The sequence below is a fragment of the Cynara cardunculus genome, assembly GCF_001531365.2.
Source record: "Cynara cardunculus var. scolymus isolate 2C chromosome LG 12, CcrdV1, whole genome shotgun sequence".
Taxonomy (NCBI): domain Eukaryota; kingdom Viridiplantae; phylum Streptophyta; class Magnoliopsida; order Asterales; family Asteraceae; genus Cynara; species Cynara cardunculus.
The window spans coordinates 2,679,140-2,696,136 of record NC_037539.1 but is presented as its reverse complement, the minus strand read 5'-3'; the positions used below and the strand labels follow the sequence as shown (position 1 = coordinate 2,696,136).

Genomic DNA, 16,997 nt, shown 5'->3' with positions numbered 1-16,997 from the left:
AAAACTTCATCAATTATTAAGGCGACGAGGTTTATTGAAAGAGAATTTGGGTCATTTTCAGTAGACAAGTTGTCTAATATTCTAATAATAAATTTATTCATTTCCCAAAATAATTGCATATGATATTATTCCTCTATAATTTAAAAACACTATTATATAAATCTATATTTTCTATTTAATTTCTTGAAAATATTATTTTTTATTTAAATTGTACTATAAAAATATTTATTTGATTTTTCTTGGTCTAGTTTTCAATTACGTCGGGTTTTTAATTATTAATCTTGTAAAAAAATCGATCTGTTTTATACTGTAATCTTATAAATTTTTATTTATAATTTGACTACTACGAGTTTGGGTTTGTTTGGTATAGCTTGATAGGCTTGATTTATCAAAGATCGTGAAGTTATGGGGTTTGAACCATACTAATTAAGTAGTTAAGATGTAGCTCGAGTTGTTCGGTTCATTTCGCGTACACTCTTTATAGAAAGAAAAAGACCAGTCGGAGAAACGCGTGAGATAATAGTACACGTACAAGAAGTTTTATATTAGAACGATTAAAATTTTCTTATGTTCTCACGGTCGTACTTATACGACGCAAATATCAAAATCTTAAATAAGTAGGAGCTTGAAAAACATAAGCATCAATCAGACGTATTCAAATTCCTATTTCTGGTGCCCGTTATATTCTTTTACTTGTTTTTCTTTTGTATCGAGTTTATCGCTCTTGAGACAAAGACATGTGTCATAATCAGATCGTAAAATCACAATCATACTAAACGTATGCACATCATATTCTATACGACGAATATAAACTAATCAAAATTGTTTCAAACTGAACTTCGTCATCACAAGTCATATAAGGTAAATTACTGTTAAAGTTTTAATCATCTATGAATAAACGGTATATCGTCGTAAACCGAAACCCAAAAAATCAAAATAGTGATTTAAATTTAATATGATTAATGCATTAATTTTAATTTTAATTTGAAATAATAAATAAATAAATAATATATTTTTTTCTAAAAATCCCACAAATTCCAAGTTTGATCCTTTCTACATCACATGTTTACCCCACCAAAAAGTAACCTTTTTCTCTCTTCTTTTTCTATTATGGAGGAGATTGAATGAAAGCCATCTTTTTTAAATTTCCTTTTCATCCTATCTCATTCAACCCCACCAAAAAAGTACAATATGCCACTCCCACCCCTCCAGTTTCAACTAATGGACAATTTAACCCCTCCATTTCCCAAAAGTGAAAAAAGTTAAACCTTAAAAACCACTTTGGTGAAAAACTAAAAAAGAAAGAAAAATCATAAGGTGGCCCCACTTCAAATTTCTTTATTTCTTTCAAGTACTGAGTTAGCACGCCATCCTTGAGTCAACTCGGCCGGGTTCATCGGATTTTCCATGCCGAGGTGGTGATGAGTGACCGAGTGTGCCAACCCAGCATCAAACAACCGTTGTTTTCTTCGACTCTGTACCCGTCGCCGCCGGCGAACAGAGCCAACAACATGCTGGCTTGCTTGAACGCGTTGGAACCCAGATGAACCGCCTCAAACCCGGCCGAGTCCAGTCGGGATTTCCACTGAGTCAACGTCTCGTGCCGTTCGACTCGGTCCGGTCCTTCGCATGCAACCACGTTACAGATCTGTTTTCCTAAATACACCTCCGACATGATTTTATCTTGGTTACTCGCCGGCGAGATAGCACCACCGTCCACCCCTCCGCCGCCGTTGCCACTGCTCTCAAGAGAGTCAAAAAGGGTCGAGTAGTAATGCAATGACTCAGTAAACCTCTCCAAGAAAACCAACCCGTTGTGATTAGCTTCCTGTTCCACCACCGTTAAAATCTCCGGCTTCATCTCCTTCACCGCCGACAAAACCTTCTCCACCGCCCCTGGCCTCGCCAACAACTGATGAAGCTCAAAAACCGAGTTAACGGCGACCACTTCATCTTCTCTCAAATCAAGCATCGCCGGCTCAAGATCAGCCAAGCTTTCGGCTACAAAACCCCTATATTCGAATTCCACATGAATTGTATCAGCTAATTGAGCCAATTTCCAACCCACTTCCTGTAAGTGATCCGTGTTATCACCGGATGGCGGTCCGATTCCGGTTAATCGAAACGTCGGTGGGCCGCCGGGTCTTAGAGCCAAAGCTTGCATTAACGCCGGCCACTGCATACCTTGTTTCATACTGAAATCAATCACGTGAACCTTCTTCTTCCCTGCAAAAGCTTCTAATATGGCTTGGTTAGCCGTGAAGTGTGCAAATTTTAGGTACGGACAGGTCTCGTAAAAATGCATCTGAAGGAGATCTTGAAACGCCGGCGAGTCCTGTGGGGGTTTTGGGGATAACCGGTAAATTCTCCGGGCAAGAGCTTCGACGAAATAAGTAGCGACTTTCCTCATGGCACCGGCCTGAGAGACGGCTAACATCCCGGCTTGTTTCACCAGATTTTCAGCGAGTGCAAGATTCTCTTGTTGGACGGCTTCGGCGCACGCCATTAACGTGTGAACAAGCCGGATCCCGTTTTCTTGGGAATCCACGATGACCACCGGATTCGGGTTCGGGTTCGGGTTGTAAGACGACGATGCTGACGCTCCGGCCGATGAAGAAGAAGACTTTACTTTCTTCGTCGGAGGGTAAATCGCGTTTCCCGGGATAGCTTGTAGATCGTCAACGAAGGCAGAGGTCGAATCCACCTCAGACGGCGGTGGGTTACCGGCGGCGATGGCTGTGTTTGCAATATTCATGAAGGAATCGTCGATAATGGGTGGTTGAGTGGTGGGATTAAGCTCAGAAATCATAGACTCAAGCCAGGACGATAAGTCAGATGGATTATAATGAACGGAATCCGAAGCAAGCAGCGATAAGCCATCATCGTTCCCCAAAACTCCTTCGAGATGCTCAATCTTCTGAGCAACGTCAACCATATCAGACGACTTAACCTTGTAACCCAATACAGCCAAGAGTTCATCAACGCCGGCATCTTCTTCATCCCACATAGTCTTCTTAGCTTTTCCGGTGACATCAGAGGTTATGATATGATTTCGTTTCATGGTTGATTGGGAATTGGGATTAAGGGTATTGAAATTGTGAATTGGGGAAGAATCTGAGCATTGAGGGGAGGGATTGGGTGAGGTTATTGACTAGTGAGAGTCCTTTTGTGGTGGTCAGAGAAACGCACACCAGAGTTGCAGAGAAAAAGGTGAAGGAGAGGAGAGAGATAATAGGTGGGAAGTATAAAATAGTACACAAATGCAACTGGGGCTCCTCCTCCTATGTACCATTTTTATTTTCACTTATTTTACACCAATCAACAATTTTTTCTTAAACTAAAAATCTTCAAAATACGTTTTAACAGATGCAGTGCGAATTAATAAATTATTTTTTTAATCAAAATCATAACTAAAAAAAGATAGAAAAAACTAAAGAAGTGTTGGTGAATTTATCTCAAATTGAAAGAGATATAGTAAATAAATGGTGAAAAGGTGTTATAAAAAATGAGAGGTGAATGAAGTTTGTAACTTTATCTCTTTAATTTTATAAAATTTAAGAGAACACATTTAATTTTATAACTTATAAGAGAAGACCCACAAAAAATTATTAATTCCAACGGATGAGCTTAGTTCAAGTTTGATTCGAGTTTGAGTTCGAGCTTGATTCACGCTTCAAGCAAGTTCGAGTTTAAAAAATTGCAATCGAGACGAGTTTAGTTTTAACTACTTGCGACTTCTCGAGTCGAGTTCAAGCTTGACAAATAGGTATAGGGTTCGAGTCGAGTATACCGATACTCGAGCTTGACTCGTAGCATTTACACTCTTAATTACAATATTGATCATATTATTATATAATTATTTTATCTAATAAAATATTATTTTTCTCTTTAAATATTTATTTTCAAAGTTTTCTGTTAATAGAAATATATTAAATAGTATTTCTTCCTTATTGTAATTACTTTTGGAGTGTTCTTTAAATTTGAAGATTTTTATATTCTTTCTTCTTCTTGCTCCATTTTGGCGAAATTTTTTAAAGAATTTATTAGAGCAAAAAAAAAAACATATCCAAAATAAATATTTTCTCCATTTTGAATAATCTATTGGAGATGCATTTACAATAACTTACTCTTTTTACATTTATTGTCATATCATTTTCAATCCATCACATTATAAACTTGCATAAAAGTTCATAATAATAATTTTTATAAGAACCTTTTTATAGGTTTTATAATATATATATATATATATATATATAGGTGGAGGTTCAAACGAAAACACTTCTATTTTACGAGAACGCTAGAACATCCTTATCATATGTGATAATACGCGTGATTCATGAGTGAAACATAAGAAGAGATTTGTATTATTGATCATCTTTAATCTCAAATCTCTTCTTATGTTTCTCACCTTGACTTTCCTTGTTACACAATCATTCTACATATATATATACACACACACACTAGAATGGTACTCGCGCAATGCAACGAGATACATCTTGATTTTAATATTTCATTTTATTATTTATCTCAGTCGATGTTATAGTATGGTCTTATATGATTTTGGAAAGACGATGTTTTTATTTTTTAATACAATATAAATTTGAAGATACCATAAAAATTTGACAAAAATATATCGATATTAATATCAAATTAACTATTTAAAATTCTTATTTTTTGTGTAATTTTTTAATTCAAATTTTTTTATAATTTAATATTTAGGTTCAATAACGAAGTAATTTATATTTGGTTTAATAATATAATTTTCTTATAAAGATAATAATTAATTAACTCGATAATTATCCTAATTATATTTTAAATTTTTTATTTTTTAAAATCAGATGTTTATCAACTATTTAATTATGTTTATCCGTAGTTAGTTACCCGAATTCAAATTTTGAGCTTTAATAAGTTATACTTATGTATAATTTACTTGTAATCTTGAATTTTACGTAATATGCATTAATATAAAGTACTTCATGCATAAAAAATGGTTTTTAAAAGTTTTTGTCAAATGTTTTATAATATAGTATAGATACACACATATTAATACCTATAAAGTCAAAAAAAAATATACAAAAAACCAACAAATTATCACTTATATCACGTTTAGGGTAAGAATCGATGTTTTTGTACAAGAACAACGATATGAGCTTACGAGGCTTTATAAGAATCCTCTCTAATGACATTTTCTTACAAGAACTTTCATTTTTGCTTATAAGAATCTGTCATTGGTTTCTAACCGTGAATTTGTTGTGAAATGACATTATATCAGCTTTTTTATATTCATATTATTACAGAACCCACAAAAATAAGATTCTTTTATAATTGTTCGCTTTCAAAAAGAATGTCTACTTTTTAATTCTACTCTTAATCATTAAAAATGCAATTATCAAGTAACCTTTTTAACAAGATAATTACATATTTTTGCAATTATGTATTACTTTCTTCAACACAGATATTAGGAGACAAATGAATTATAAACTATAAAATAAGATTAAATTTATTTAATAAATTATTTATTTTAATGGTAATCAGTATATTTTCATATATAAAAATAATTTGAAATGTAGATATGAGTCATCTGCCCCAAACACTACTACTCCTACATCCAATAATACTTCAAAACATCAAAATGGTGTTATTAAAAGCTTCAATCATATTTTAAAACTATGATTAATATGATTGAAGTTTTTAATAACACCATTTTGATGTTCGGGGCAATGGATTCATATATACTCATTGTTATAATGGGTAGATTTTTTAAAGTGCGATATTTTAATAAAAAATAATTTGAAATTATATTGTTGTAATAAGGAAAAACAAAAATAGAATGCTAGATAAAAAAAAATTATGAAAGTAAGTTGTTATTTCATTTATTTAATCCTAAATTTTATCATATTTTTGGTGATTTATTATGGTAACCCACCAAATTTATGGCGTTAACGTGTACAAAATGTTTTTTTTAATTAATATATTATTTTTAACTATAAGTTTAATTCTTAGTTTTTAAATTAAAAAAACATGATTTCAAAAAAAAAAATTATGTGTAAACAATTTGCTTTTTTTGTTGTTAAGTATTAAAGTATCATGATTACTTTTCTTTAGTAATTAAATAAAAGTGATTTTGATATTAAGTAATAAGTATTTATCTATACCTATGCTATATTATAAAGCATTTTGATTAAATTTTTAAAACCCAATTTTAATGTTTTAAGTATTGTTTAATAATATATATTACTTAAAATTCAAGATTACATGCAAGCGATGTATGAATACAGTTTTTTAAAACTATATGTTTGAATTCATATAACTAATTGATAAATGTAATCATATATATGATAAACATCTCATAAATATGTTGAGGGTAATCATTGATTTATAACAGAAAACTTAATTATTATATTTATAAAGAAATATCATACTATTAAACCTAAAATAAATTACTTAATTATTAAACTTTAAATTATAATAAAAAAATTAACTAAAAGTTATCTCTAAAAACACATTATATTATTAAATTCAAGATTACAAATATATTGTACTTAAGGTAACTTATTAAAACTATATGTTTGAATTCGTATAACTAATTAACTAATTGTAGATAAAAATAATTAATACATAATAAACATCTCATTTTAAATATAAAAAATCTGAAATATAATTAGAATAATCATTGAGTTTGAATAATTAATTATCAACTTTATAAAAATTATATTATTAAACAAAAAATAAATGACTTCTTATTAAACTTAAATATAATTATAATAAAAAATGGACTTAAAAAATTACAAAAAAAACGAAAAACTTTTAAATAGTTAATTTGATATTAATATCGATATGTTTTTTTCAAAAAATTATGATATTTTCAAATTTATATTTTATTAAAAAAAATTATCATAAAATCGTATTATAACATCGATGGAAACAAAGGATAATTAAAAGAAATGTATTCCGCTGCATTATACGAGTACCTTTTTAGTATAATAATAAGTAATTACATATTTTGATTAAATTATATAATAACATAAAAAAAGAATAAGAATATGATATCAGTTAATACAATTTTAAGGATTAAAAAATTAAAGATATTACTTTTAAATGTTAGTTTAACTGATGAATAAAGACTCGGGTCTTGGCTTTTTCATTAGAAGTTACGTGCTCGATGTGGGTATTAGTTTGACTGTTATTTCCAGTATCTCATACTTAGATACCCACAATTACCAAAAATAAACTATATTAAAACCATGTATTTTGATGTTATATTTTGTGCCTGAATAGAATAATAAATTTAGTGTTAAAAAATTCAATATTTTAAAGTGATTGTCATAAATGGAAGAGTATTTTTAATAGTTATGTTATTTTAAAAAATTATAAATTCTATAAAATGTTTGTTCTGATATTTTGCTAAAAAAATTAAAATAAAGAAGAAAATGAAAAAAAAAATCTCTAAAAAGGATAAGCATACCTTTTAAAGATGTTGTTTTAGGAGTCGTTGTAAAATTTAACACTATTATGTACTTATCGGGTAAGATTTTAGTCCACCAAAACGACATAGTATACAACAATTTACCCGGTAAGCGCTTATCGTGGTAAGAGTCGTCGCCCTTGTTTACCGAGTAAGACTATTGATCTTTCTCTCGTTCTTACCAAATAAGATTTTTGGTCATTACTATATTTATCCGATAAAATAATGTTTTAGAATAAACGCTTATCTAAATAAGCGTTTGATAAACAACCCTTATGTTTCCATTAAAACCCTTCGATCACAAGTCTGGTCATTAAGTTGAGTGTTGACTGTTGATGATGCCATGTGATATTTATCTTCACAATTAAAAAAGAGTAAAACTTTAACTAGAAAGGATAAAATGGTCTTTTACCAAGCTAATTATAAATCCTCTATTTATATATAATTATAATTATTATATTTGACCTTATATGTTTCTTTTATATTTCAATTAATGATTCAAGTAATCATTCAAAAGATAATTTTTGTTGAAAGTAAAAAAGTAACAATAACAAGTGGGAATGAAGAAAGAAATTACAATCGATAAAAAGTGATTATTTTATCCATACTATCTTATAAACCAAATTTATTAAAAGTCTTAAAAATAATTTTTAATGCATAAAATATTATACATTCATGCACAAAGTTTTAAAAGTCTTAAAAATAACTCATAATGCATTAAGTAACACTATTTTCTGCATTCGGTCTTAAAATCTTTTAATCTACAATTAAAATAATATATAGTACAAGTTACCAATGCACATTATTACATTTTCTTTTCATGTTCCCAAGATACTTTTGACACATTTCACTCATCCATTCATCATCTCATACTTCTATGTCTTCTCCCTGCCCTCCAAGGTGAAATTCAAAATTAAATTCACCATGAATTATTAAGAGTTCTCATATTCAATTGCTCGAGAACTCTCGGTCTCGCTCTCGCTCTCGATCTCTTGATTCTTTGTTCTTGGTGTAAATCGAACACATTTGTGGAGTGATTTAAATATGTTGGATTTTAAATATATTTGATTTTAAACTGTCATATAATTTTTTCTATCGATAGACTGTAATTGAAACCATAACTCTTATTCTTCAAATTGTATTAATATGTAAAGACCAAGTGTAATTTATATCATCGTTAAATCTTCTCTGATTGAACCAGTGAAACTTTAAAATCATCAAAATTCACGGCTCCCACCGCATTTTGTGGGTACACAACTAGTTAATACATTATGTATAAACTGGTTATTTTGATGATTTTTCCTAATTAATATTCTTATATGTTTTAAAAATATGAAACAAAAGGGTTTTTTTTTTCAGTATTAAAAGAGCTCATACATCGATAAATAAATCAATTTCACAAGTTCTTTTTTCAATTCTTCATACTTTACGTTTGTGTTTATTATCCAGATTTATCGACAATATCAGTAAGGGGGTGAGATTCTATTGTATCCGTTCTTTTGACAATGGTATACACTGATATATCATTGACAATTGTTTTAAATATCAATCTGCTTTGGATATAGGCAAAAGTTATGCATATGATGGTGTCACAATACAATTGGTGGTCGTGGGTGACATTTTCTTTCGATTTATAAAGTTAAGTGTAAGTCCCAATTGTATTCATTTTTATGGCAGTCACGTCACATCCTTATCCGTTTGTTGCTAAGGAAGAGGGTGATAATGATCATTCTGCGTGATCCACCTTTTGCGTTTGATGTGTTTTTCGTAAAAAAAAACGATGATTGTGGAGGAGACGTTTTGGCTTTGCATTGTCTATATGATTTGTATTTCACGTACAATCACCCAATATGACATGGTGAACAATTACAAAATGTGTACGATGAATCTGCTTTACCATACACCTTGCAATGATTCTACAAGTACACATATAAGAAAAACCATCATACACGTACAAGAGTACTTATATACACTATTCACGTAGCATTACTCATTACAATTCAGTAAATAAAATGACACCTCGTTGATCGAGAAAGAAATGGTTGAGTGGGGTCACTGGTTGCTTCGAGATACATATTTTTCTTTCTTGTAACATTTAAAATATATGTTGTATAACGTAACTTATATGTCAACCAACCAAATTTTATACATAAGCTTTATTACCTCTTAAATAATACAATAACGAGAATGTAAATGCTTTAACGTTCTATTATTATTAAATCATCAGTTGATTGATGTAACACTCGGAAAAAAATGAAAATAAATAGGGAATAAAGTACAGGGGAGAAAGTAATTCAAACGATGTGCTCGGTTAAAAGTGAAAAGGAGGTGAAAAAGAAAAAGAGGATGATAAGGTAAAGTTCGAGAACCTGTTATGCCAAGTCCCCAGACTTTTGAAATGCGACCGTGGGGTGGTTTTTACACCCTTTTAGTGGGGCATTTTTTGAAGGTTACGCATGGATATCAGAAAGTAAAGATTATTTTTACACTAGTTTAATCGTTTTATTTCGGGAGCAAAACCACTTTGGTGTGGTGCAAAACGATCGAGAGATTTGAGATAAAACGGTGTTGTTGCGACGTTTCGATGTTGTCGCAACGAATAAAGGTTAGTTCTCCTGTTTGTTTTTGCAAGTAAAGGTTTAATTACGGTGTATCATATGTGTTATTTGTTTGATGAAAGTTTTGGGTTGTAAAAAGGACCCGGAGTCTGTCTTTTTGACCAGAAAAATTAACATGATGAGTTTCGATATAATACGAACGTTTAATCACGAAACTGGGGATCTATAATGCTATCATTTTTTTAAATGATTTTGAGTCATGTAGTGAGGATTAATGTTATGGTGACTTAACGCAAAAAGAATCCAGGAAAAAGCGAAGAAACGAGCCATAAATGCGGATGTCGACTTGTTGGTGTCACCGTGCGACAGCCGCCAGCCGTGCCGGTTCGGGCGGTTCGGATGTGGTTTTGGAGCGAGTCGTGGGCCGGATCCTACCGACCCGCCTGCATTTGGGTGGGCCAATGTAAACTAGGCTAAAATTGATTTGTTTTGTGGGCTTTCTTTTAAAGTAATTAAAAGGCCCAGTTAAGTAATTATTTATTTTAGGTTATTTTAATTAATTAATTAGGTCTGGGCCATTTAATTAATTTGAAGGAGATTATTTTTTACTGTTAGGAATTTAATTATTAATTCCTAGGATGGCTATAAATCATTCGGGAGGATTTATTAAATTACGAAAGGTGTCGTAATTGAATTATTAGAAAATTAATTAATTTAAATTATTTTCTAATTCAATTGGTATATTAAATTGGTTTTGATTTAATTTAATATATTGGTTAATTAGAGTTAATATTTATTGATTAATTTTCTTAAAGGGATGGATGAGTATAAATAATTTGATTAGATGATTAAATAATACAATTAAAGCGTCGTAACGGAGCCAAATGATATTTGAGATGTTTTTAAAAGAGAAGATGAAACTTATAAAATTATGGAGGGATTAAATCGACGGTTTGTGACGTCGGTGAGCCGAGTGCTTGGGGGTTGACCAAGGGTTGACCACTATTGACTTTTGTTGGCTTTTTGGCAATTCAACCGTTGATGGAATATTTTGGTGCATGTCGATGTCGTGTAGGTCTTTAAGCGGGATATTTATTTGGGGTTACATATGTGGTGAATAATCGTATGTTTTACGTACATGTTTACAGGTGTATGTTTACATGTATATAATTGTTATGAGGATTTGCATGCTATTCATTTTTTGGTTTTTAAATACTTTTAACATGCTATTTTGTGCCAGTTTTTATGTGGCACATTATGGTGTCGATATTTGGTTATGAGGTCAGGCTCGATATGTCACATTTAGGGGTGGCACGACCTGGAAATTGACGGGTGTGAGCCGCACAACCTAGGGAATGCAGTGACAGGGCGGACCTATCCGGTAAGAGGGTTCAAGAGAATAAATTAGTGTTACTTGTTTTACAGTAATATGTATACTGTATTGGTGTTTAATGTTGATGCATGATGTGGAGTGTGTATTTATGTACACATAAACCATCAACTCAATTAGTTTATTAGCTAACTATTAGTATGCATCTCAGTAACCGCAGGTCCAACAGTAGTCAAGTGTATAATAACAATATAAAAATTATTTATTATGTTATTAATAACAAGACACATGTAGGATGAATTGTTATTTAGACTGTTGATTCAGAAAAAAAACATTATATATTTTTATTTAGACAAAAAAAATGTATTCAAGCATACAACAAAAATAAAAAAAATCCTAATTATTTATTTCCTTTCGGTAGAAAAAAAAAACTATATTAATAGGTAAATTATTTAAATATATGGTGAATGTATTTTGAGCTTAATTGATGAGCTAGCTGGTGAACAAAACATGTTTGACAAAAACTAGCTGATAAGTATATAAAATGATCAAAAATGATATTTTGAAAAATATTTTATAACATAAATAAAATAAACATTTAATAATATACTATATTAATATAAGCAAGATAGTAAAAAAAATTAAAATAATAGAATATGTTAACTAAAACAATTTTTAAGTTGATTATTATATACTATAAGTTTTAGACTTATTAAAATAAATATTAGAAAAAAAAACTTTACAATTAAAAAACCTTAAACATTATATGTATTACCTACAAACTCAAAATGTCGCTTAAAATTTGAACATAATACTAAGTTTTCATATATGTAACTTGAAGTTGGTACAAAACCAGTATCAACATGTACCAATAAAAAAAGTAGGTATCAGGTACAGTTGGTTGGTACATGGTATACAATTTTACATACCAATTATAATTGATGTCCAAAGACAAGTTCTGTTTTAAACCGGTTAAGATTACCATTAAATCATTAATCAATCTTTTACCTAAATATACTTACTGTATTCTATTCTACTCAACAGGCTCTAAAAAGATTTACAGTCACAAAAATAAATTTTCCAATATCATAAATTCGATGGTATAAGATTTTTTTAATCAACTTGTTTATAAATTTATATATTTGATAACCGCAAATCGTATTTTTAACCTTATATAATCCAACAATTTTGATTGTTTATGAATTGTTTACTGGATAAGTGCTTACTTGCAAGAGCACCACTCTTACTTACAATATCAAATAACATTGTCAACCATCAAAATGGATTTTTAATAAGCAGCTTTTACCCGATAAATGTTTATCAGGTAAAAGTCTTCTCCTTCACTTACTGTATAAGAGTTACGTTTCTTGCTATAATAACTCTTACCAAATAAGATTCCAAGTCCATGTAATGCTCATTTGGACAATAAGTGATACCCAATAAACACTTACCTTGTAAGTATTTGCTAAACAACTCATGTAACATATGGTGAATGATCGTGTTAGAATGAGAGTTAAAGTGAGAAGCGTAAGAAGGGATATGTATCCTTAATCATCTTTAATCTCAAACCCACTCATGAATCGCACTTGATATGGGGATTGACCGAGTGCATCTTGGTGTATCTCATCTTAACGTGCATCCAAGGATGAAGATCCATTCTTACGCTTTTCACCTTAAGATGACGTTGGTTGTTTAAAAGGTGCTGAAGTCTGAAGTTTTATTTCACTTATAATTAATAAGTGGTGTTGAAGTCTGAAATTATATCAATAAGACTGTTTGTTTTTGTAAACTGATAAATGTCTGAATTTGTTTAAATTATATATTTTATCATTAAAAAATTACAATGTTGAATTTGTAGATAAAATTATAAATTTCACATATTTATTCATATATATTGCGAATTTTAATCTAAATTATATAATTAAAACATTCATTTAAACGAAAATATGTCATTAACGATGTTTAATACATTTAAATCCTAATAAAGTACATCAATTAAGAGAGGTGAGAATCGATTTGGTAAGGATCTATTGTGAGAAATGGTCGATTAAGGTTAATCGATTGAAAACGCCGTTGCCGAGACTGTGAAGAACAATAAAATATTGATTTACCTTTTACCAGATAATAAGAGAATAAGACATAAGTGCCCATAAAAAATTGAGAAAAACAAACAATCTAAATGGTCAAATCTCTTTACGAATCAGACATAAGAGGTTAATAAGAGCTTTGTTTTTGGAAAAACAAACAAGACGTAACTCTCCTTCTCACCATGATCCAATCCTATAATTTTAAAAGACGTTTCTTTTTTCTTGAAGTTAAAACGAGACTGATTAACAAAAAATAATCAAAAAATAAATATCGGTATACATATTCAATACAATAGGTCAAAGGCAAAATAAATATCTTTTTAATTTATTTTCTAAACAATTAAATTGATAAATCTATGAAAATGATTTTGATCGTGAATTGATGCATAATTGAGCCGGCCAATCGACGCTGACAAGATATGCGATAATTGACTCCTTCTGAAATGTTAATTAATCTTTATTATATTATAAAAATATTTAATAAAGTTTTTAAAAAACACTATATTTAATATATTAATATAAAGTTTATAAAATTCAATACTACAAATTATTATAGTCGATATATGATATATATCTATATTATATTATAAAACATTTGATAAAAACTTTAAAAAACCATTTTTATGCATAAAGTACAGTTTATTGATGCATATTACTTAAAATTTAAGATTACAAGTAAATTATACATAAGTACAACTTATTAAAGTTTTATGTTTGAATTTATGTAACTAAATGCGGATAAACATAATCAAATAGAAGATAAACATCTTATTTTAAAATATAAAAAATCTAAAATATAATTAGGATAATTATTGAGTTATAACATAATACTTAATTATTATCTTTATAAAAAATATTATTAAACCTATATTAAGTTATTTCGTTCCGTTAAATTAAATTATTATAAAAAATATGAATTAAAAAAAATACACAAATAAAAAAATTTAAATAGTTAATTTGATATTGATATTGATATTGATATAGTTTTTGCAAATTTTATATGATATTTTCAAATTTATATTTTATTAAAAAATAGAAACATTGTCGTTTTTTCAAAATCACATAAAATCGTATTATATCGACATGGATAAAAAATAAAACTACATAGAAATGAAAATGTGTCTTGATGCATTGCACGAGTACCGTTCTAATGACTTTTAAAACACCATAAAACTAATTAAAATAACTAATAAACACGTTTAAATAAATAACTATAAAATACTCCATCATTATTAACCTATAAAATTTATCGATCATTAAAAGTAAAATAAATTACATCTTTATTATTAGATTGAAAAAAGTTAAATTCTAATTAAACTTTGAATTAATAATCAGAAACCAAAATCGCTTAACCAAACATTAAAAACTAATTAAAGCAACTTTACCCTTACCGGATAAATCATTGCAAACAATACCGTTTTGATAGATAGACTACAATCCTAACCAGTAAAGTAAATTAGAGTGCTGACTCTTATTGATAAGTGTTTACAGGGTAAACGTTTGGGTAAGTGACCCCTTACCTCTTACATTTTCAATGTACGATTTGACATGATTCTGACCTTAATAGGGTTGCATATAACCTAACCCTTTGCGATATCCATACAAAATGTCTCTTTATATATTCACGACAAACTTTAGGTTTTCCAACGAACAAAGATAACCATATACATCTTTTTCATTTTGTCAAAAATATATTTTACGGTATAGACTACTGTATTTTTGTCTTACTCAGTCCTTCTAGTCCAATTCTTACGTTAGCTAAACGTGATACAATAAGTTTTTATTGTTTTATGTCTCATATGCCAAATTACCAAACACCCTTTACAGTGAATTAAAGGTCATATCTTGAACCAGATTCAAACAAACCTTCACTTCTCTTCTTTTCAATGCACAAAATTAACAAATGAGTAAAATTATTTATGAAGAAAGTAAGGGTAAAAGAGGAATTACCTGACTTATTATTATTTTTCACTGTGCAAATGATAATTTCCACCATTACTCTGCTGGTACACTTTGATTAGACAACACCACATAAACAATGCACTTTAAAGAGAACCCTCTCATGCTTCTCTAATTGGGAATAATGCAGTTAACAGATGGCCCTCACTTTTCAGGGTTTTCACCTGGAAATATATAATAAAATAAATAAAAGTTAGATAAATGAAACAGTACATGAGAACTTTAAAGCACTGTCCATCTACCCATCATCAGGAATTTCATCAAAATTTAATCTTTTAATCATTAAATAAACTAGATGTTTATCATAGACCCTATAGACTTATCTCTATAGTCTATAGTCTATAGGCATATAATGTAATATATTCCCCCTAAAGAAACTGGCTTTTTTTAATTCAGTATCTGAAATATGTTCCCAACTGTTATTGTACTTGACTTTAGCAGAATTTATTTGTTATCTTCAACTCTTCAAGTACACCACTGACCACCCCCACTCTACTAAGCCAGCCCATATGGCCCTAAGACAGCTGGGAGGGAGTAGATCACACTCACCCTAGCAAAGATGATCCTGAGGTCTTCCAACCCTATCTGATTCTGGGGTCATACCCTTGGCCCAACCTAAGGGACCATAAGATACCTGGGTTCAAATCCACCATCATGGGCTTCACCCTTCAAGTATGCATTTTGAGATCAAGCAAGCAAGGTGTTATAAATTCTTTCTGTCAGGATCACTGATGCTATCTATCAAAGAATGCAACTGTGTTCTTTGAATGTAGGGACTGTGCTGGCATCAACAGCCATAACTATGTCCTATTCATTGATGATTTTTCAACTGCAAGAGAAGAAATTGACACTGTGTGAATCTTAAACCATCAAATAACAATTTTGTAACAATTCGTACCAAGTGAATAGAAAATGAGATTTATGAGCTCCTTGTAAACCTCAAATAATGGGCTACCAATAACTTCCAATCTTCCACTATGGTTTTAAGTTGTATTTGAAGTTATTGGATTAGCCTGTTGCTTTGGGTTTTGGTGTGTTACAAATTTAGCCAGGAATTATACCCGACAGCATGTAGAACCAAAAACTGGGCTTGCCTCATTTGTGGTGACTTATTGTGCGAGTATAGGAAAGCAAAAGGACCCATATAATCTTAGGCTATCTTTTATGTCAATAGGAACCCTTTGTTTCTTAGAACACGGTAAGATCTTTGGCTCCCATTTCACACTTCTGAACGCGTAGTTCATATAGAGATAAAGGCACTTTTACGACTTCACTCCAGTCACTAGCCCTGCTTTCGGCATCCCCCTCCTTCAGATTAAATTTAATAGTATACAAATTCATTCATTTCCTCTGCAATATCAAGTCTACAAAGCCAACACTTTAGGTCTGAAGCAGGAACCTTCATCAGGATTTGGGTCAAAGGATACAATATCTGCTTGAACTACCCCTTTAAAACACGGAGAGAAGTTATCTACTTCTTATTGTCATTGTCAAGAGTAAATGTGATGAGATACATCAGAAGAAGAATCTGACTCCTCTCTTTGCTTCCATTACATTAGTTTCCTTCTTTCTGCTACCTGTAAGCAAAGAACATGGCT

The 16,997-nt window shown here is 30.1% G+C and overlaps 1 protein-coding gene across 6 annotated transcripts; it reads right to left on the bottom strand.

Moving 5' to 3' along the window:
• Positions 1-1,136: 1,136 nt before the first annotated feature.
• LOC112523116 (DELLA protein GAI1-like) lies at positions 1,137-3,193 on the bottom strand. 6 transcript variants are annotated; one of them, XM_025132574.1, is made up of 2 exons: positions 2,738-3,193; positions 1,137-2,623 (listed from the first exon to the last, which is right to left on the bottom strand). In XM_025132574.1, exons 1-2 carry the CDS (start codon positions 3,059-3,061, stop codon positions 1,394-1,396), a joined length of 1,554 nt encoding a protein of 517 aa, XP_024988342.1. In that variant the 5' UTR covers positions 3,062-3,193; the 3' UTR covers positions 1,137-1,393. The 6 variants fall into 6 exon arrangements, with proteins under 6 accessions (XP_024988342.1, XP_024988339.1, XP_024988337.1 ...); XM_025132571.1 differs by having other exon boundaries at positions 1,137-2,677; positions 2,756-3,193; XM_025132569.1 differs by having other exon boundaries at positions 1,137-2,719; positions 2,774-3,193.
• Between the last annotated feature and the right edge of the window lie 13,804 nt (positions 3,194-16,997).